Source organism: Xyrauchen texanus, chromosome 10, assembly GCF_025860055.1.
Source record: "Xyrauchen texanus isolate HMW12.3.18 chromosome 10, RBS_HiC_50CHRs, whole genome shotgun sequence".
Classification (NCBI taxonomy): Eukaryota; Metazoa; Chordata; class Actinopteri; order Cypriniformes; family Catostomidae; genus Xyrauchen; species Xyrauchen texanus.
Genome location: NC_068285.1, coordinates 31,209,484 through 31,233,165, shown reverse-complemented (window position 1 = coordinate 31,233,165; position 23,682 = coordinate 31,209,484). Strand labels below are relative to the sequence as shown.

The 23,682-nt window shown below is 42.8% G+C and overlaps 1 protein-coding gene across 1 annotated transcript in view; it reads right to left on the bottom strand.

Annotated features, from left to right (window-relative positions):
* Positions 1 to 23,682, bottom strand: part of LOC127651037 (elongator complex protein 2-like) — a 57,155-nt gene that overhangs the window by 5,184 nt on the left and 28,289 nt on the right. The window contains 8 exon segments of the mRNA XM_052136742.1: positions 2,634 to 2,823; positions 6,414 to 6,486; positions 15,649 to 15,706; positions 17,586 to 17,684; positions 17,806 to 17,871; positions 18,487 to 18,682; positions 18,986 to 19,135; positions 19,336 to 19,464. Of these exon segments, the coding sequence (XP_051992702.1) occupies positions 2,634 to 2,823; positions 6,414 to 6,486; positions 15,649 to 15,706; positions 17,586 to 17,684; positions 17,806 to 17,871; positions 18,487 to 18,682; positions 18,986 to 19,135; positions 19,336 to 19,464 (961 nt within the window).

Sequence of the window (23,682 nt, the reverse complement as noted above, 5' to 3'; positions counted from 1 at the left end):
AAAATAGCCTATTGAATATCAGGAATGTATCATATATGTAAATCCTGAATATATGATACATTACACTGAACATATTTTTCTTTAATAGCTGTGCACACTGCATATCCATGGATGGTCCTTTTACTAAGACTGAAAGTCTTATTTTCTGCAGGTTGCCAGCTTGAACAGGGCCATGGCGATTCACTTTCGGGTCAGAACCGGTGGCAACCTACGATAGGTGCAACATCAGGACCAATATTGCAGTCCGATCAGAAGAGCAACTGTTCCCTTTTGATTGCAATTCCTCCTCTTCTGATTGCATTTATTTGTGAAATTAAAATGACAGTAAGCCGTCTAATTTCAATGAGTTGTCGCAGTACTCTCCCCATTTTACCAAAACTTCAGAGGGAAAAAATTAGGGACATCTGGGAGGCGAATTAGCGATAAACACACATTTCTGTATGAAAACGGCTTCAGGGCAGATTTATTTTGCGATCAACCAAAACTTATGCGACAAAGTGGTTTTTAGGCATGATGTCATCACGCACACCATTTTTATTGATAAAAGGATATTTCAATGGAAACAGGCAGCATGTTCAGGACACCTGTTTGAAAACAATAATTATTGCAATTCAGTTTGGTGACACTTGAGGCCCAGAAATTACACGCTTCAGCTTTACATTTTCATTTATAACATGTTGCGATAAATAGATAAATTGTAACTTTATGGCTATACTAAAGGTATTCTTGATTGTTTCTTCTTATTTTAATAGACTTATTTCAATTTGTTGACACCCACAGTGCAGCTTCAGGGGCTGGTTGCATAAACATAGCCATTAACTTGAATACTTCAGGTTCAATACAAGTTAAGCTCAATCGACAGCATTTGTGAAATAATATTGATTACCACAAAAAATTTTGGCTTGCCCCTCCTTTTCTGTAAAAAACCATTACAGTGAGGTACAGTGTCACTTACAATGGAAGTGAATAGGGGCACATTTTGGAATGTTAAAATACTCACTTTTTCAAAGGTCACAAGACATAAACAATATGAATGTTAACATGATTTTAGAGTGATAATATAATTTACAAACCTTTTCTGTGTGACGTTACAGCCAATTTAACAAATTCATTGTCATGTCGATGTAATGTCAACAAACCCAAAAATGACAATTTAAATAACTTTATAACTCAAATAATACACAAGTGCTTTTATAAAACTTTGAGCATAAAATGTCTTGCCTTGAAACCCTCAAAACATTCCACATTCACTTCAATTGTAAGTGAATCACTGTAACCTCTATTTTTGCTTTTTTATTTTTTTTTAAATAAAAAATTAATTTGAGGTAATCAAAATTATGCCACAAATGCTGTCGATTGAGCATAACGTGTACTGAACCCAGAATATTCCTTTAAGACTGCGTCTAGCCATTAGTCTGACTAACTAAAGAAAAAAAAAAGCCTGTTGCATAAAACAAGCACACTGTTGTCTTTACTTAGACAGTCTAATTTGCATTGAATTGTGGGCAACACATCGCTTTCCTTCGCTAAAAATATTTGCTTATTAGAAGAATACAATGCTTCAAAATAGTTTCTAATGAACAAATGCAGTGATTTTAACCCAAATAATTAAAATAAATGCATTTTGTTACCATCGTAGAAGTCAGTCTTCTGCAAAGTCTCAACTCAAGCCCCCAACAGCTCAGCTGAACGTTTTCCATGGCAACATGGAATGTAAACAAAAGTTAGCCTAGGGGTCTGCGGTCTAACATTTTGGTCTTAAATTAGACAGAACTAAGTTTTTATGCAACTGATTCAAAAAGTTCAGACCAAGATTTTAGACAACTAACTTGTAATAGTGCAACCGGCCCCAGATCTCCTTTGTCAGAACTTCACCGCTAACGAGGTCATCACACTAGGTGGCACCACCTCTGCCAATAACCCCCTCCACACGCGTGCCTCAACACGCGCATGCCTCCACTAATTAAAGATCAGGCAGTCGCGGCTGGTCAGCCGCCAACTGGCAAGTCTCAACTTATTAGCCAGAAACACAAAATGAAATTGAGCGAGACAAATGGAGAGGCGGCGGCAGGGGAGGGAGCTTGTCTTTGTGATAGAGATTTCTCCACGCCAGACACCGTTCGACCACAAAACTTGTTCGTTCTCTGATCAGCTCTGACACTGGTAACTCTCCACGTCTCTAGCATACAGACTGTGAGTAATACCAACCTCAACCAGAATGGACTGCGGTGTGCATCAGCTCTCTGTGGCATGCAATGCCTCGGACAAGTCAGAAAATAGAGAAAGAAAAACAAACGCTCCTCTGTTTACCTTGTGTCAACAGTAATTTAGTTGTGTGTACTCTGGATGAAAATGAATGAAAAGCACTCCAAACAAATATGCACTGGCAAAAGTTAAAATCTATTAAAATCTCAAATCTATTTTAGTAATAAAATATTAGTAATTTAAAATTTTACTTCAAAATGCGCATCTACTTTTGAAAGCTGGTCAATGGAGAATGTATAATGGTGTAGTCATGGATTCAACCAGCAGGGGCTAACTCGACCATGCTAATCAGCCTGACATCTTGTCTTGGTTGAAGATTAATTGTGGTTAAAGAGCTGATTAGGGCAAAAGACGGGAGGTGTGTTCACCTGAATCTGTGTCAGGTTTTCCTCGTCTCCATAGTGACCAGTTGCGATCCCGAGACACAGCGAGCAGAAGATGTCCGTTCGGGGAGAATGCCATCTGAGTGACGGTCAGACTGTGACAGGGCAGTGACTGAAGCGGTTTCCACAAGGTAGCATTCCACAGAAGGATGGCAGCGTGCTCTGCTTTAGAGGCCTGGAAAATAAGACACATGAACCTCTCTTTAACAAAGTTCACTGGCTTTTTCTACTACTATTTCTCTAAAGCTTAAAGGGATAGTTCACCCAAAAAGGATACTTCTCTGATCCTTCACTCCCTTATGCCGTCTCAAACTCATATGACTCGATTGGTATAATCCATGTCTTTTGAAGTGATCTAACTGATTTTTGGTGAGAAACAGACCAACATGTAACTCATTAGGCACGATAATGATTTGAAGCTCAATTACACTTCCTGGTGCTTGAAGCATGCTGCCTTTGCCATTTTTGGAGCTTGAAATTTATGCACCCCATTGAACATTTGTTAAAAACCCATTTATTAAAAAAACATATCTCCATTGAAAACTCATAGTTTGTGTTCTGCAGAAGCCATCCAAGTTTGAGATGTCATAAGGGTGAGTAAATTATGAGAATTTTATTAAATTTTTTTTGCAACATACCAAGTTAAACTGTTTATATGCTACTCTTTTCCAGCCTTTATCCCCTCTGAATTCTACTTATGTTTGTCAAGGTTTCCTTGCTCAAAATAAGTCGTAACTTAGCTTTTCTTTACCATGTCTTACCATCTCTTGGGATGTTGCTTTTCATGTTGCTTTCTCGATGATCAATGACTGTTTGTGTAATAATAATTGTTCATGAATCCCTGCTTTGTCCTGAGGAGTGAAGATGTCCACTTATCTTAAGACAAAAACCAAATTACAGTAAAATGATTTGGTTTCTCAGCAACTTCTGCACATTTGAGTTCTTCCCAACAGTGGCTATATATGAGGTCCAGATTTCGACAATTGAGGGACTAATACACAACTACTACAAAAGGTGCAACAATTACTGATGCTCATGAACGCTACGCAAGAACCACCAAAGGGTGCAAACTTTTGAACAGTATGATTTGTGTAAATAAACATTTTGTGTTATGTAGCTTTTGAAGGGCAGTACTACATAAAAGACAATCTCTTACAGGCTATTTGTATACATTCAGAAAGGGGTGTGGAAACTAGAAACAAAAGGGTTATGCAAACTTCTGCATTTAACTGTATAGGCTACATAGTTTATGAAAATGTATAATTAATTATAGATTTAGATTTAGGAAACCCTGTACAATTATTATTGGCACATGCTTTTATGACTTACAGCACACTTAGTGCTCTTACTTTTAATGGGATGTGAACAAATCTTTATTCTCTAGGCCATATCACCCATCAGCTGTTCCTATAGCTAATCTGGAAGAGCATGGTGCTTGGGATGTCAAGACTGTGGGTTTGAATCCCAGGGAACACGTCCTGATTAAAAAATTTACGTTAAATGCACTACAAGTCCCTTTAGGTAAAAGCATCTGCCAAATGCATACATGTAAATCTATATGAACATCTAGGTCAAATACTAACTACAGGTGAAACTCGAAAAATTAGAATATCATGCAAAAGTTCATTAATTTCAGTAATTCAACTTAAAAGGTGAAACTAATATATTATATAGACTCATTACAAGCAAAGTAAGATATTTCAAGCCTTTATTTGATATAATTTTGATGATTATGGCTTACAGCTTATGAAAACCCCAAATTCAGAATCTCAGAAAATTAGAATATTGTGAAAAGGTTCAGTATTGTAGGCTCAAAGTGTCACACTCTAATCAGCTAAACACCTGCAAAGGGTTCCTGAGCCTTTAAATGGTCTCTCAGTCTGGTTCAGTTGAATTCACAATCATGGGGAAGACTGCTGACCTGACAGTTGTGCAGAAAACCATCATTGACACCCTCCACAAGGAGGGAAAGCCTCAAAAGGTAATTGCAAAAGAAGTTGGATGTTCTCAAAGTGCTGTATCAAAGCACATTAATAGAAAGTTAAGTGGAAGGGAAAAGTGTGGAAGAAAAAGGTGCACAAGCAGCAGGGATGACTGTAGCCTGGAGAGGATTGTCAGGAAAAGGCCATTCAAATGTGTGGGGAGCTTCACAAGGAGTGGACTGAGGCTGGAGTTACTGCATCAAGAGCCACCACACACAGGCGGGTCCTGGACATGGGCTTCAAATGTCAAACGTCTTACCTGGGCTAAAGAAAAAAAGAACTGGTCTGTTGCTCAGTGGTCCAAAGTCCTCTTTTCTGATGAGAGCAAATTTTGCATCTCATTTGGAAACCAAGGTCCCAGAGTCTGGAGGAAGAATGGAGAGGCACACAATCCAAGATGCTTGAAGTCCAGTGTGAAGTTTCCACAGTCTGTGTTGGTTTGGGGAGCCATGTCATCGGCTGGTGTTGGTCCACTGTGCTTTATTAAGTCCAGAGTCAACGCAGCCGTCTACCGGGACATTTTAGAGCACTTCATGCTTCCTTCAGCAGACAAGCTTTATGGAGATGCTGACTTCATTTTCCAGCAGGACTTGGCACCTGCCCACACTGCCAAAAGTACCAAAACCTGGTTCAATGACCATGGTATTACTGTGCTTGTTTGGCCAGCAAACTCGCCTGACCTGAACCCCATAGAGAATCTATGGGGCATTGCCAAGAGAAAGATGAGAGACATGAGACCAAACAATGCAGAAGAGCTGAAGGCCGCTATTGGAGCATCTTGGTCTTCCATAACACCTCAGCAGTGCCACAGGCTGATAGCATCCATGCCACGCCGCATTGAGGAAGTAATTAATGCAAAAGGGCCCAAACCAAGTACTGAGTACATATGCATGATTATACTTTTCAGAGGGCCGACATTTCTGTATTTAAAATCCTTTTTTTTTATTGATTTCATGTAATATTCTAATTTTCTGAGATTCTGAATTTGGGGTTTTCATAAGCTGTAAGCCATAATCATAAAAATTATATCAAATAAAGGCTTGAAATATCTTACTTTGCTTGTAATGAGTCTATATAATATATTAGTTTCACCTTTTAAGTTGAATTACTGAAATTAATGAACTTTTGCACGATATTCTAATTTTTCGAGTTTCACCTGTATAGTTCCAAATTTCCAGCAAAGCTCGTCTTTTTCTGAACTTCGATCATAAAGCAGTGTTGGAGGATAAACCTCATGTCAACAGCAAAGCCATGTGAGCCTGCAGGATCCCAGCAGCAGCCCCCCATCAGCCCCACTGAATCAACCTCACAACCTCCACTTGAGCGTGAACAATGACAGGTGACACGCAGAATGTGCTTTCATTCCGAAGGGCTTTGTGCACGATCATCATGGGTTTGGAAGAACCATGGGGCCAGACTACGATACAAATCAATGATCTCCCTTCACTGTCTCAGAAAATGTGTGTCAGTACCCTGGGGGCACATGGGGTAGCTATTAACCATAGTCATAAGAGTTCAATGTGATCTTAATACTATAGACGCTCATTACATTGTAATAGTACAAGAGTAGAAAAAGGTTAACTTAGACATGAATGGTTCAGTTTAACACAAGTTTTAACGTGTTATTCCTTTTTGTGACACTAGTGGTGCAGAGATTTCTTACTTCTAAATCTTGAATTAGTGCAGGTCATGTATGCATGGTTTTTGTGGGTGTTCTGTTTGGATATTCTGTGGCTAAATATGTGTGACACTAATGACCATCTGGTTGCCCGTGTGCCTGTACCTTACACGCGGAGGCCACCACCGTCCTTGCAGAATCAGACGCCAGGCAAAATATCTCAAAGCTGTGCCCATACCTGCGGAGACAGAGCCACGGAGAAGAGAGGGTATGTTAATGAGGGCTCTGTCAGTGCTTGCTAACAAATACAGCCTGAGCACCATGACAGGTTCAGGGAGACAGTCAGGGCGGTGATTCAAACACGATGGATCCTTTGTGTGTCAGGGCCGCCGTGCGCTCTCTCCTGTGCTTATGGGAGTGGAAGAAAGCTGCGCGCTTTGGCAGCAATTAGCAGATCCGCTTAGTAATTTCCAGCACTGGATGAATAGCTTGAGAAGCCTGGCTGTCAAAGCCTTCAGCTACTTACAGCTGTGTATGTAAATTATTAGTTTACATAGTGCTGCCTGTGTGCCAAATAATTATTATGGAGGCAGAGAGAATAAACTAATATTGTAGAAAATGAATTGAGTACATTTTAATTGATATTGAAAGCCTAAATAAATGTGAATATATTATCTGGATCTCTCAAACTATACTGTTAATGTGTAATAATTATTCAGCAAGATTAATTTTGATTATACACTGGATTGTTTTGGTCCTGGATGCTGACTGGTCAATGCAGCATTTCTTTCATACCTTACTGCTTAAATATTAGGCCTATTCTTTCCATCAATCTCAGCAAAATACTACTAAGCATCCAATTCTCTAACACATGCTTCCCAACTTGGTGGTCCTGACTATTTTTTTTCTACAAGAAGAAAAAACTGAATGTGTGAAAAAGTTACAATTATTTTTGTAATAATGCTCAATCAAATAGGCTCATTTTCGAGTATTTTAATTATATTGATTGGTATTGAGGCAATGGACAAAGTATGAATTGTGTGTGATTTGTTGTGAAATACTAGCAAATGAAACATGAATGGATAGACTAGGCATGTGACTGAGTGCTCCAGGGCTTGAGCATTAACAGAAAAGCACAAGATATATGTCTTTTCAACACTGGCCGACAGATTGGCCGATTACAAGAGGAAACATTTCATTTTAAGTTGTACTGTACACTTTCAATTTAACCTCTTATATTCATGTTTTTTCATGCCACATTGGAGAGATCTGTCACACAAAGCACTAAAGAGCATCAAAACAATATTTATTGTTTGGATTTTGTGATGAAATATAAATAATTTGAAGGCGGAGACTAAAATAGAATTTCTCCAAAACCATTCTTCTGGTTAAAATGGAACACGTCACATTTGTGCGTATAATATATGGTTCTCTTACGAGAGGTTCTCTCGTATTGCGTAAGCTAGCTTACGCTACGGGAAAGAGTCATCTTTTCTGAGATATTGAAGCCAAAAAAGTATCCTTAATTTTTGTATCCATTGTCAACGCAGTGCGGCAGCTGCAGACCTTGAGCGGGCTATCTAGCGAGCTCATAGGTTGCTCTGCGGCAACTGCTGCAGCCTATAGACGAGCTTGGGCGAACTCGCATCCAATGAGAGGCGTCCGGCGCTCACTGCATCAAAGCCCGCCAAAATGGGCGTGACTAGAGTGCATATAAGCGTAGTTCGTAGGCTGGAACCCTGATTTTCATCTCTTCAGCGAAGCTCTTCGCATCACTGAACTGGAAGCCGCGTCGCCGTTCGAGGGGCATCAAGCAAGCGTGGACAGCGCTCGAAGAAGCCGGCCGTCTTCGCCACCTTCAGCCATCCTGCGAGCTACGCCATCCGGCGACGTATCCTTTTTAAAAGCAAGCTAGTTCTTAAGAACTTCACAAAAGAGTATGAGCGTCTTTTTTAAGATGCCTCGCTCCACTTGCGCCTCATGCCGCGCTCCTCTCAGCACCGGAGACCGCCACATCATCTGCGCTCTCTGCCTGGGACTGGGGCATGCAGAGCTCGCCCTCGCCGCGGCGGATGCGATCTCTGCGAGGAGCTGCCGATGTCGACCCTGCGGGCTCGACTCGAGCGCTCAGGACCGAAGCCGCCGCGCCGCCTTCCGTTCAGCCGCGCAGAAAAAAGCGGCGCTCTCAAAGGCTGCCGGAAACAATGGTAGAAGCGATTGCCTCGCCAGAGCCCATCCATCGAGCATCGCCTTCACCCTCCCCGCCCACCCGGGACGCGCAGTTGCCGCCGAGCGGCTGCTCTGCTGCCATCTCGGATGAAGAAGCCGAGGATAAGGGCTGTTCCATCATGGCTTCGGACAGCGAGGAGTGGTCAGGCTCACACGCCTCCTCCTCGGCCCAGGAATCCAGCAGGACCCGCGCCGAGTCGAGGGGAACTAACACGCCTCCTCACACAGGCCGTCGACCGCCTCGGGCTCGAGTGGTCACCGCCCTTGAGCAGGCACCCAACAGACTTGACGGCTGCTTTCTACAGAGCCGCCGCGCCGCGCAGCACCCGCTACCGGGCGCTCCCTTCCTGCGGAACTCCACGCCGAGCTTTCCAAATCATGGAGCACGCCTTTCTCGGCCAGGGTCCAATCCCACGTCTCCACCTCTCTTGCCTCGGTGGATGGCGCCACTGAGAAGGGCTACGCTTCCATCCCTCCGGTCGAGGATGCGGTAGCAGCACACCTTTGCCCGCCCTCCGCGAGATGGCGGTCTAAACCAGTGCTCCCGTCTAAGGCCTGCAGAACAACTTCCGCCTGTGTTGGCGCGCCTATTCCGCCGCCGGCCAAGCTGCATCTGCTCTGCACTCTATGGCCGTCCTACAGATCCTCCAAGCGGACCTTCTGCGGGAGTGGGATGAGGAAAGTAGGCATCCAGAGGCGGTTGCAGACATACGGAGTGCTACGGACCTCGCCCTCCGCGCTACCAAAGCTGCAGCCCAAGCTATAGGGAAGTGCATGGCCGCGCTGACTGTGACCGAGAGACATCTGTGGTTAACGCTAGCCGACATGGGTGAAGCAGAGCGCTCTACGTTCCTCAACGCACCGCTCTCTCCATCCGGTCTCTTCGGCTCCGCGGTGAGTGGTATCATTGACCGTTTTTCAGAGGTCCAAAAAGCCACACAAGCCATGAATCTCTTTCTGCCTCGTCGCACTAGCTCCTCTGCAGGCCGCTCACGTGATCAGCCTCCTGCACGAGCCTCTTCACAGAGCCCAGCTCAACAATCTCAGACTTCTCAGCGTCGACAGGGCGGCCGCCCTCGATCGCGCTCAGACAGCCGCCGCAGACCGCCGCCCCCCCGCGGGCCTCGATTTAAGGTAACGCTGAAACCAGAGCAACCGAAGTCTTCCTAACTTTGTTGAACAAACGACGGCTCAGTCCCGCCGCGGCCGGACCACCATCAAAGCTTTGCCCCCTGTCAGTCCCCTTCTCTCAGACTACTACAGTGGTGAATTTAGCAGCCAACAAGCCGGTGACACTGCCCGCTTGCCTGCACTCAAATGCCGTTTTCACGGCGACCCAAATAAATCTTGTAAAGAGCAAACATGTCTTGTGTAGAAAATGTGCCCACAACCCAGTGTTCGCCCCTACACACAAGCATAACACATCCCATGCCCCTATCAGAGCACGATCTCATAAAGCGGTTACGAACCGCTCGAGCGTCAGAGTCAATGAAGGCGCCCACAAATGCGTCGTGTGCGCCCATTCTCTGGCCGCTCTGTCACACGACCAGCCCTATGTGTAGAAAATGTGCCCACAATCCAGTGTTCACTTCTGCACACAAGCACTGCATGTCTCGTGTCCCCACCAGAGCACGCTCACATTAAGCGGTTACTGAACCGCTCGAGCACTAGAGTCAATAAATGCGCCCACGAATACGTCGTGCGCGCCCATTCTCTGCCCGCTCTGTTACCACGGCCAGCAAACGTTCCTCTGTGTGTAAGTCCGTGCCCATGACTATGCTTGCGCATCACGTAACAGATGTGACTCTTTCCCCATTCATTCCAATCGGAAGTCACTCACAAAACAGCCTGTTCATGCTGTCTGCGAGCAATCATGCATGAACACACTAAACGCGCTCACACATTTTGTTCAGCGCTCTGTGTGCGGCAATCAGAGCGAATTGGCCATTCACCCTCTAGCGTTACACTTCAAAGTGTGGGAAGCTATTCCAGGGATATCCAAGTGGGTGTTAAGCACAATACAACAGGGCTATTTGCTACAGTTCGATCGCCGCCCTCCTCGCTTCAGAGCTGGCTCGAAACCACTGTGAACACGGAAGCAGCGTGCATGCTTCGTTCAGAAATAGCAAGCCTTCTGTGCAAAAGGGCCATAGAGAAAGTGCCACCCTCTCTGAGTGAGTCGGGGCTTTACAGCCGTTATTTTCTTGTTCCCAAGAAAGACGGCGGCCTCAGACCCATATTAGATCTCAGGGTTTTGAACAAGGTGCTTGCAAAAGACAGTTCAAAATGCTTACAATCAGGAAACTCCTCGCGCATGTGCGCCAGAGGGACTGGTTTATTTCTCTCGATCTGAAAGATGCATACTTTCAGATTCAGATAAATCCCTGTCACAGGCCATTCTTGAGATTCAGCCTTCGACGGCCAGGTTTATCAATACACCGTCCTCCCGTTCGGCCTGTCCTTAGCACCCCGTACTTTCACGAAGTGCATGGATGCGGCGCTCGCACCCCTGTGGAGTCAGAGTTTGCGAATTTTGAACTATTTGGACGACTGGCTGATTATGGCACAGTCACATATGGAGCTTCTGTCTCACAGAGCAGTTCTCCTCAGCCATCTGAACAGTTTGGGTCTTGCAGTCAATTGGACCAAGAGCTCACTACAGCCCAGTCAGACAATTTCCCTCCTTGGAATAGAACTAGACTCCGTGGCAATGACGGCTCGCTTATCTACACAGCGCGCGCGCTGTGTTCAGCGACTAGCCGCATCTTTTCAGATGAACAGCCTCACGCCTCTGAAGAAATTCCAGAGAGTGCTAGGTTACATGGCCTCAACCGCAGCAGTATTTCAGCTGGGTTTACTACACATGCGCCCACTTCAGCATTGGCTAAACACCCGCGTGTCTCGCCGGGCTTGGGCCACAGGCCGCCAGCCCATCAAGGTGACTCAGACCTGTATATCAGCTCTGCAGCCCTGGACAGTGGCCGAATGGTATCAGCGGGGAGTGACAATGGGAGCTGTATCTCGCCGAAAAGTCATCTCAACAGACGCGTCCAACACGGGTTGGGGCGCGGTCTGCGAGGGCTCTCCGGTTTTCGGCCTATGGTCAGTTCAGGAAAAGCTCCTTCACATAAATTGTCTGGAAATGATAGCGGTCGAGTACGCGCTCGTGTGCTTTCTTCCGGTCATTCAGGGTCACCACGTCCTGGTCCATTCGGACAACAGATCTGTGGTATCCTACCTAAACCGTCAGGGCGGTGTCAGATCCAGGAACCTCTTCCATCTGACGAAACGCATACTGAGTTGGTCCCAGTGCCACCTGCGCTCGCTGAGGGCGACGCACGTGCCAGGCCACCTGAACGACGGCCCGGACAGACTGTCCAGAGACAATATTCCCCCAGGGGAATGGTCCCTGCTCGCTCAAACAGTCCAGACGTTATGGCACCTATTCGGCAGAGCAGAGATAGACCTCTTTGCGTCCAAAGAGAACTCTCACTGCCCAATATTTTTCTCGAAAAGCGAGGACGCGCTGGCCCAGGACTGGCCCAGACGCCCGCTTTACGCCTTCCCTCCCGTCTCGCTATTGCCACAGGTAATGCAGAGGATCAGGGAAACGCGTCACTCGGTGCTCCTCATAGCCCTGTGTTGGGAGAATCAGACATGGTTCCCGGAGCTTACGCAGCTGTCACTGACAGTGCCGTGGCCCATCCCAGTGAGAGCAGATCTCCTCTCTCAAGCTCGCGGCACAATCTGGCATCCCCACCCAGAGCGCTGGGCGCTGCATGCGTGGGTGATCAACGACTACCCGTCGCTCTGCCAGAAGGAGTAATAAACACAATCATACACGCTAGAGCCCCTTCCACGAGAAGACTCTATGCGTCAAAATGGTCTGTGTTCTCAAAATGATGCACCGACAGAGACCTGGACCCGCGGACATGTGGGGTGTCGTCGCTGCTCGTATTCCTACAAGAGCTGCTGGATAAGGGCAGATCCCCATCCATGCTCAAAGTGTATGTGGCGGCCGTTGCGGCGTTCGCTGAACCCCTGCACGGCCAGTCATGGGGTAAAAACGAGCTGGTCATCCGCTTCCTCAGGGGAGCTAGAAGGATGAACCCCCGCGCCCCCATCAGTTCCTATCTGGGATCTTTCTATAGTTCTCGAAACTATGAAAGCCCCCTTTCGAACCACTTCAATCCGTGGATTTGAAATACCTTTCACTCAAAACCGTTTTCTGACTGCCCTGTCATCAGTCAAACGTATGGGAGACCTTCACGCGCTGTCTGTCAGCGCTGCGTGTCTTGAGTTTGGACCAAGTGACTCCAAGGTCATTTTAAAGCCTAGACACGGCTATGTTCCCAAGGTGATCGGTACTCCTTTCAGAGCACAGGTCATTTCCCTATCGGCGCTGCCAGCACCCGATAGCGAACGCGACGCCAATCTCCTTTGCCCGGGCAGAGCACTGAGATTGTATACTGCGCGCTCCGCCGCTTTCAGACGCTCTGAGCAGCTTTTTGTTTCGTTCCCCGTTGGGCATTAGGGCTCACTCCACTAGAGGCATGGCATCCTCGTGGGCATGGTCCAGCGGGATTTCCATTCACGACATATGTGTGGCAGCAGGATGGACTTCCCCCTCCACCTTTGTCAGATTTTACAATATGGAAGTGCCCGCTCTGCAGGCAAAACTACTAGCGGTTTAATAAGCTACAGCTCCCCTGGTGAGCTGCACTGATGGGTCACATTCCACACAGACCGGCACCGGCGCTCTGTCGTTCCTTCCCACTATGTGCTTATGTATTACACAATCAATGACCCGCATTCTTGCCGGCCAAATATTATTTCCCCACTCATAAGGGCTCCCCCGGGTCCCCCCTTAATTCCCTGGGGCTCATACAGTGGATGCTTGGCGCGCACAGTGTTGACAATGGGTTCCCGTAGCGTAAGCTAGCTTACGCAATATGAGAGAACCTCTCGTAACAGAACGTATCGGTTACCTAACGTAACCTCGGTTCTCTCTAGATGAGGGAACGAGTATTGCGTAGCCGGCCGTGCTCACGCCACGAGCGACTGGTTTTCATCGCTTCAGTCAATGAAAACCAGGGTTCCAGCCTACGAACTACGCTTATATGCACTCTAGTCACGCCCATTTTGGCGGGCTTTGATGCAGTGAGCGCGCGGACGCCTCTCATTGGATGCGAGTTCGCCCAAGCTCGTCTATAGGCTGCAGCAGTTGCCGCAGAGCAACCTATGAGCTCGCTAGATCCATTGTCACTGCGTTGACAATGGATACAAAAATTAAGGATAATTTTTTGGCTTCAATATCTCAGAAAAGATGAATCTTTCCCGTAGCGTAAGCTAGCTTACGCAATACTCGTTCCCTCATCTAGAGAGAACCGAGGTTACGTTAGGTAACCGATACGTTTTCCCATTAGCTATATATCCAGTCAATATACAATTTGAAACAAAGACAACTATGTTTGTGTTCTCTGGAATAGACAGTTCCCCCCAACAAAATTCAAAAGTATATTTGGCGGTGGGGGTTCCGATGTTATACACGCTTGGATAGCATCATCATAGAGCTTCAGAACCTTTGGCCAAAAAAAAAGTTTCTATTACACAATTACACAAATCACATTTCCAATGTACAAAGTTAAAGGAATAGTCCATGTTGAATAGAAGTTAAGCTCATTCGACAGCATTTTTAACAATGTTGATTACAACAAAAATTAAGACTAATTCCTCTTCTTTAAAAAAAAAGCAAAAATCTGGATTATAGTGAGGCACTTACACTGAAAGTGAATGGGGCCAATCAGTAAAGATTAAAATACCTTTTAATATGATTTGTGTGATTGAATCGCTAACTAACTTTTTCTGTTCAAATATGTCTAATTTTATTTGTTGCCATGACAAATGTAACGCCGTAACCCTAAGCCTTAATATGACCAAAACAACCTGCGATTTAAACAACTTTACTGCTCAAATAACACGTAAAAAAAAGTTTTAACAGAAGAATTAATGTAAGAATTAATTTAAGCTTAACATTTTTGCCTTTATACCATCCAAAAGCTTCACTTCCATTGTAGAATTGCCTCAATGTAACCTTGATTTTTACTTTTTTTAAAGAAAAGGAGGGATGAGTCGAAATTACGTTTTATGGTAATCAGTATTATGCCACACATGCTGTCAATTGAGCTTAACTTGTTTTGAACCCAGAACATTTCTTTAAAAAACATATTCCGCTGTAGCGGTAAAAAACTTTAGTGCTCAAGGTGGTTGTGTAAGCTGATATATTTTCTTGGATGTTCAATGATGTTCTTCTATCTCCGCTTACTATGCAGAAACAATTATAAACTAACCATATGTAGATTGATTTTTCTGAAAAGTGTAAACATTTTGCCTCTTTGGCACTTTCCACATGCTTCTGTTTGAATTGAGTGGCACAACATCACTGGCTCAATGGCGTATTTGGTGTTGCTTTTGGCAAAGAAATGACACACTTAAACTTTAATTGTCTGTGCCATTAAACCTTATCTGTTATTATTCAGGTAGCTGGCTCAATGTCCACTTTAAAGGTAAAGTTTGTGATTTCTGTGCCATTAGCACCACTAAATGGATTTCATTCCTACTAAAAAAAAAAATCAAAGATGGCGTTACTGTACATAAGGTATATTAATCAAACAAAGAAATAGTCCCGTCACAGACTCACACCAATTGTTGAGTCAATGTTACTATGTTGGGCTGGTTGGGACGCTCATTTAATGTTTTAATAGCACCACCGCGACAGTGTTTACAGTAAAAAATTACCCAACGAATAGCATACTAATAGTTGTTGTCTCTGTATGTTAAGCAAGGACAGGAAAAAGTTTTTTAACATCAAAAAAGTTTCACAGACTTGCTGGAATCATCAGCATTCACACACTTGTATAGAGTATGTTTCAGGCCATAGTCTGACATTTTTTTTATGAAATATACACTAATAAACATTTAAAGCTTTTCCGGTTTCAGTGTCACAGCACACAGGAGGAATGTTTTTTGTTGTGAATTCTAAATACTTATTACACTGCATTATTTATGCCACATGCGCTGGTTAAGCACTAATGCAGAGCAGCATTAGTGCTTACTGCAGCACAGCCAATGAGGGCAGATGAACACAAACGAGAAAGAATGGGAAACTCACAGCTTTTGTACCTCTGGCCACAGTGTGTTCTGCAAGAGGTCGTCCTCTGTTGGGGGGTCTGACAACACACACAGACAGTCATAAAATATAAACATAATTATTATGAGAAATGAGCAGACTGCATTTTTCAAAAAGCAAAACGTTTAATTTTGCAACGGATTCACAGTCGAACAATTTACTCAAAAAACAGCAGCTCTATTTTCAATTTTCAAATGGTGTTGGCTTTACGACGTGCTGTATATATCAAAGTTAGCTCTTTTGTGCAGAGTGAAATAATATTGTCTCACACTTATGCAACACATGGCCCAATTGAAACAGACTGGAGACCAGACATTTTTTTAATTAATTAATTCCTGGCTCACAGTTTTATTTGAATTATATCCCTCTTTGCTCCAGCAGAAGACATGAGATGGAGGGAGAGGTATTATTCCATTAACAATCCTGTGTCCACCTCATTGCGCTCCCTGTAGCCCGAAGTCATCAATATTTTAACTTTGCAATTATATAAGCCTTCTTTCTAATTATGATTCCAGATTAAGGAGCTTTTTCAATCACATTGACAATGTTTGCCACTGTTTGCCTAGAGCACACACACACACTACCCCCACCCCGCTTTTGCTTTAATAACATTTGTCTCCAGCATCTCTGATTCATGCCCCAGATACATGAATAACCCAGAGAAAACAGTCTTCAATAACCGCTTGTCACAAATGTGCGATATCACTGTATTTTCTAGGAGCAACTTATGAGTTGTCAACTTGAAGTGTTTCACTGATAGAATCACGTTAAATCTCAGAAGCAAGATTGTTTTACCTATTCTGAATATTCTGGTCTGATCTGCCCAAAGAACCGCCCACTTACAGAGACTATTAAGCCAGAGACGGGTCACTTCTATTAAAATGAATGGGATAAATTGGAACAGCCAACGTATGTAGAAAAAAAGTCCAGCGGTACAGGTTAAAGAGCCAGTAACTTTTTAGAAACAGACCACCTTTCAGTCAACTAGAGAATGCGCATGTGCATTACCAAACTAGCCTGAAAAATAGCCTTTTATTTAGCGTGATAAGAGCTAAAGAAGCACAATTTATGATACCATTGTTGTCGGATTTAAAATATGTTCTTTGATCGTAATCATGATCAACCGTTTCAGAGATTTCAGTCTTCCTCATTCAAGTAGATTGGAGCTGTACATTTCTGCTGCTTGTTTACATTGAAAATAGCTGCCCAGCTTGCCCGAGAGTGTTCCAAAGAGGGCCGTCAGGTGGACTGACTTCAAAGGGAATTTGTCACTTACAAGGCAAAAGTGAAGGCTCTTTTGACTGTCATGTATAATGACAAACCACAGTTTGTTTTTTAAGTAATGTTTAATTTAGGGATAAGAAAATATGAGGCTGACACTTCAGTCATTTAAGTCTGTGGTTCTCAAATGGTTTTGCTTCTGGACCCATATTTTACATCAAGTAGATTTTTCATTAGAAAACTACAAGTCAACCAATATTTAAAGTAGTCTGTGTCATATTTTCAATTGATTTGCAAATGCTTCGTTGCTTTTAATAAGATTTTTTAAGGTAACTCTTTACAATAAGGTTTCATTTGTTAACATTAGTTAATGCACTATGAACTAGCATGAACTAACAATGAACAATAATATTTTGTTTTAACTAACATAATCAAAGATTAATAAATGCTGTAAAAATATATTGTTTATAGTTTGTTCATGATACCTAATGCATTAACTAATGTTAACAAATGGAACCTTATTGTAAAGTGTTTTTAATTTACCATGATTTTTAACTGCTGTCTGCGACCACAATAGAACAGACATGCAACTGATTTGTGGGTCACAACTCACCAGTTCAGAATCACTGATGTGAATAGATGTAAAGACCAAAAACAAGTCTGTTTACATAAAAAATGAAAACTGTACACACAAATACCAGTGAGACTGAGAGGTTGAAAGTAGGACTCTTTGTACTGGTCAGACATGCCACTGAAACCATCACCATCCTGTTGAGTGCTCTGAGATGCAAGGTCACCTGTAAATACATCAAACACCACTGTAAAGGTTGGTAATTACCTCGCCACTCCTCAGATCAGCACAATGGAAATTATCCTGTGGTCAATGTGCTAGAGGTCAAAGAATTCAGAGGTGGATACCTTGAAACACAGCCTTGTTAGACAGGCCGAGGGCAGGCGTGCTGGCTGCCGGGGGACAGAGACACACTGTAAAACCTCTCTCCATACAAAATCTCTTTTGAATCTCTTTTTTTCCTTCTTTACAAAATAATCAGTGAAAGGAGGTGTCAACCTGAGGAGGTGAAACTAAACAATATATATGACATTTAATATGTTTGCAATTTTGCAACCATGTTACACAATTTGAGACATGAACAATACAATTTAAAGTCCTGATTAATTATGTTATGCTTATAGGAATAAACAAAGCATGACAAAAGTTGAAAAAAAAAAAAAATGTACTACAAAGTACTGAATATCAATTCAACGAAAATATCCAAATTTGTTGAGTTCACATATCTAACATAACATTTAACATAACTAATATTTCTCACAAACAAAATAACCATTGGATTTGTGCCTCTAATTCTTAAAAGTACACCAAAACCACTTAAGTGTACCCTTTTTATGTAGTCTCATTTACCATGTTATTGAAAATAAAACTCACTTTTAACTACAAATGTGCATAAATACAAGGATAATATAAGAATGAGATTCATCTTTAAATCTCTCCCTGATCAAAGACAGAGCGCAGAGTAATTAAAAGTTAGTTTCCATTTGGCATAGCTAATTAAAGTTTGAAGATAAGATGGTTCCAAGTACTTACATTAGAGGCCAGCAGTTTCTCTAGAGGGGTGCATGATATGTTAGCAAAGTTCTCTACGAAATTCCGTGGAGCTCTGAACACCCGCAGGACCTTCTCATCAGCACCAGACACAAACTGGAAAGGACCAACCATAGTCAGACACTGCATGTCATAGCCGTGAATCTGTGGCCTGGAGATCTCATGCCAGGTCATCTGCAGAATGATACAGCACAGGTCAACCTTTAAAGACCAAGTGAAATAGTTTTTCTTTCCTATATTGAGATATTGCAATAATTGGGTGGGAAATATGGAAAGGCTTGTCCTTTTTTTTTTAAATAACCAAAAACTTTAGTTAACGTCACAGCCGTCATTTTCATGTCATATGGTCTTTAATTATGCCAAATAAAAATAAAAATTGTCAGATTTGTACCAGGACCATTATCTAAATCAATTGACAATGTATGATCCATCAAAACTCAAAAGGTTTTTTTTTATAATATTGTGATCTGTTTAAACCTTTGCACATCCTTTTTTCTTCCATGGTGTGAAGAGTCTGGTGGTTTGGGCTGATCCAACAGTGATGATAAACTCTCCCTCTGGGTCCCAGCTCAGGTCCTGCACTGCATTAAAGTGACCCGAAACAACCACACTGGGCCTCCACTCTCTCTGTAAAACACACACACACAAATGTCCATATTAATTATACGCATGTTTAGTATAAATCATCATTGTGTACTTCAATTCTTTTAGTATTAGATCTTTTATCTTTTATTAAATATTTTTAGTATTATAGCAAGTAATGTCTGTTTAATCAATACAATGATTGTGCTTTGGGTTATTGATGGATGATGCAAGTTATGTCTGACCTGGTTGTCGTCACGGTGCCAGAGGTGCAGTGCTCCGTGGAAGGCATGAGCCAGAATCATAGAGCCATCTGGACTCATCTGACAGCCATAAAAACCTAAGGTGTTCCCTCCGACTTCACCAACACGTACCTATAGACCAAGATGTATAAAAGTAAATAAATATTCAAAATATCTGCATTGTACAGCAGAGATTCCCAACCAGTGGTATGTGTATACCAGGGGGAACTTATGGGGCTTTTCCACTGCACAGTACAAACTCGACTCTGCTCACTTTTTGGGGGTTTCCCCACTGTGGATAGTACCTGATACCTGATACTTTTTTAGTACCACCTTAGTCGAGTTTCCAAGCGAGCCGAGCCGATACTAAATGTGACGTCAAAATCCTGCAGATCACTGATTGGCCAGGGAGAATCGTCACAACCAGCATCACTGGATTTCCGACACGTGACATTAACCCGCTAGTTTTTAAGATAGCTACAGCGTTAACAGAATCATTTGTTCCCGCGACTTTCGAATTGTGAAGAAATGGCTGTGCGCAAAACCCCGCCATGGTCAATATATGAGGTGCAGACGGTCCACTCGTTAGTGATGACCGAAACGAAAAAGTCTCTGAGGAAGTGTTTCAGCTGTTGGCCGCACACAGCTACCACCGGAACTACCAACAGTGTAGGGAAAAGTTAAAAAAAAACTTAAGTGACTACAGATCCATCAAGGAAAAGTGGAAGTGGTTCGATCAAATGGACACTATCTAAACCGGCAAGCCCTGGACACAGCCACGATGGAGGATGTTATGTTATGTTACGTTAACTTTATACTCTGCTTGAAAGTTTCACTTTATTTAGTTGACCAGCTACTGGAAAGCTTGCTTCTAAAACAACCAGGCCAATTTAACTGTTACACTTCTGTAAAATCACCATGCAACAACTGCTTTATGCAGCACAATGAGCTAGTACCTAACAGATAGTGGTCGTGTTATTATTTTGGTCAATTTGTGTCGTGTTTAAGATTATGTCATCCTATAATTCCATCCATGTTGAGGGGTACTGCAGTGGAAATGCAAGCTCAGAAAAGTAAAGCGAGAGGAGTTGAGGCGAGTTGAACAGTAACGTGCAGTGGAAAAGTGCCATTAAGCAGGTTCTAGATGGTGCTTGGAAGGATTACAATTTTGCTTTTTTATATAAAACAGAAATTACAACCAAACATAAAATTAATAGGGCAGTCAAAAAAAAAAAATCATCATTTGTAATTATTGTCTTAACATGTTTCAATGAAATATAATATTTCACATTTATAAAGACTTTGGACAGAGATTGACAACAGCATTCTTTAGGGGTCGTTTAGCCTGACCGCTGGTGTCTCGAGAACATTTTTTATTTTTTAATGACACGACGTATAAAAATAAGTGGTGCTCCAGCACAAAGAAGCTGGAAAAACAGGGAGACCCCATACAACTGACTAAGATGTCCATCTAGCACATGTTTATATAAAAACAAAACTATTGAATAACAGTGCAGACAGTGTGAAATGTCCCTTACTCATCTTAAGCTTAAAATATACTTCGACTAGTCGTGCACACTAGGCGTCTTTGTAGAGATTGCGGGGTGTAAACTTAATCAACAGAGTGCTTGATCACTGAACACATAAACCTTACATTTTCTAACCGTGTGTACTCTGAACACAGTTTTATTTGTTATATCAGAATTATTTGCACTAATTACTGGGTCCACAAGTGGCAGCACTCACAATTGAGCCGTTGCTTTCACTAAGTGCAAGAAGATGTAATCAGAGCTAAACAACAGGAGACAGAAGGCGGAAACAACAATGGAGAATGTGCACGTCAAGAGCATGTGTGTGAGGAGCTTAGGAAATACCTGCATTTGTATAAATACACCTTTATGGGTCTAAACTCCTTAAGAAAAATAGTCCAGTATCTCACAGCACGCATGTGTCAATCACCTGTGTATGTGCGCACCGTCAATGGAGTATAATTGAAAGGCTGAGCATTCGACTGTATGTATACGGCAAGCGTTTACATCAAACCCAAAGTAACAAGATAACACCTATATTTCTCAAACTGCTTCAGTCTGGGAGGAAGCAACTTGGTGAGGCTGTATTTTTATTTTTCCACCAACGCTATCATTTTAGATTAAAAGTGAATATTGTAACAATGGCCAAAGAGCAGCTTTATACAAAACAAAAGCATGGGGACTATAATGTACACTCTCCGTCACATTCTAGATAGTGAGTGTTAGATATGAGAGGTCTTTCTGGATGCTAGGGGTGACACTGCCCCAATAACCCTGCTGGTCAAGAAGGCCACTAATTAGCAGACATGATCCTGAGCAATCGGAGTTGAGAGTCTACAGCTGTGCTCCATCTCAGTTAAGTAATGCTCTAACGTGTGCCCATGACACCAATTAATCTGGTAGACAAGGAAAAGCAGTATTTATGCAAAGAGGGGACTATTAACAGAGAAATAAATAGTGTTTGCTTCTTTCGAATGCATTAATGTGATGTTGAATGTAATCACAGTGCACACATTAAATCCATTATGAGAATCAGACAAGCAAAGCTATAAGACAAAATATTTACATGAAGAATGAATGTAAACTCCCCTGACTGGGCAGAGCTATGAATACCAAAGCACCATAATCATTTTCTCAACAAACTGTAACATGAAAGAACCAGCGGCTTGCCCTCTGTCTAGCCCGTGTCTAACATGCTTAATGCTGCTCGAGTGTCTCATGGTAATGGGGGAAAAGAGTCGTGCTGCGGAGCAAGCGGTAACAATGTCTAAAACAAGATAATTAGTCATGATTATGCCATCAGCGATAACCTGCCGCTACTTTTATTTATGGTAGCGTGTGAGCAAAGACTGATGCTCTTGCCTTAATATCTGCATTTCCAATATAAACACAGCAGGAAAAATTAGAATATCGTGCAAAAGTTCATTAATTTCAGTAATTCAACTTAAAAGGTGAAACTAATATATTATATAGACTCATTACAAGCAAAGTAAGATATTTCAAGCCTTTATTTGATATAATTTTGATGATTATGGCTTACAGCTTATGAAAACCCCAAATTCAGAATCTCAGAAAATTAGAATATTACATGAAATCAATAAAAAAAAGGATTTTAAATACAGAAATGTCGGCCCTCTGAAAAGTATAATCATGCATATGTACTCAGTACTTGGTTTGGGCCCCTTGTGCATTAATTACTGCCTCAATGCGGCGTGGCATGGATGCTATCAGCCTGTGGCACTGCTGAGGTGTTATGGAAGACCAAGATGCTTCAATAGCGGCCTTCAGCTCTTCTGCATTGTTTGGTCTCATGTTTCTCATCTTTCTCTTGGCAATGCCCCATAGATTCTCTATGGGGTTCAGGTCAGGCGAGTTTGCTGGCCAATCAAGCACAGTAATACCATGGTCATTGAACCAGGTTTTGGTACTTTTGGCAGTGTGGGCAGGTGCCAAGTCCTGCTGGAAAATGAAGTCAGCATCTCCATAAAGCTTGTCTGCTGAAGGAAGCATGAAGTGCTCTAAAATGTCCCGGTAGGCGGCTGCGTTGACTCTGGACTTAATAAAGCACAGTGGACCAACACCAGCCGATGACATGGCTCCCCAAACCAACACAGACTGTGGAAACTTCACACTGGACTTCAAGCATCTTGGATTGTGTGCCTCTCCATTCTTCCTCCAGACTCTGGGACCTTGGTTTCCAAATGAGATGCAAAATTTGCTCTCATCAGAAAAGAGGACTTTGGATCACTGAGCAACAGACCAGTTCTTTTTTTCTTTAGCCCAGGTAAGACGTTTGACATTTGAAGCCCATGTCCAGGACCCGTCTGTGTGTGGTGGCTCTTGATGCAGTAACTCCAGCCTCAGTCCACTCCTGGTGAAGCTCCCCCACACATTTGAATGGCCTTTTCCTGACAATCCTCTCCAGGCTACAGTCATCCCTGCTGCTTGTGCACCTTTTTCTTCCACACTTTTCCCTTCCACTTAACTTTCTATTAATGTGCTTTGATACAGCACTTTGAGAACATCCAACTTCTTTTGCAATTACCTTTTGAGGCTTTCCCTCCTTGTGGAGGGTGTCAATGATGGTTTTCTGCACAACTGTCAGGTCAGCAGTCTTCCCCATGATTGTGAATTCAACTGAACCAGACTGAGAGACCATTTAAAGGCTCAGGAACCCTTTGCAGGTGTTTAGCTGATTAGAGTGTGACACTTTGAGCCTACAATACTGAACCTTTTCATAATATTCTAATTTTCTGAGATTCTGAATTTGGGGTTTTCATAAGCTGTAAGCCATAATCATCAAAATTATATCAAATAAAGG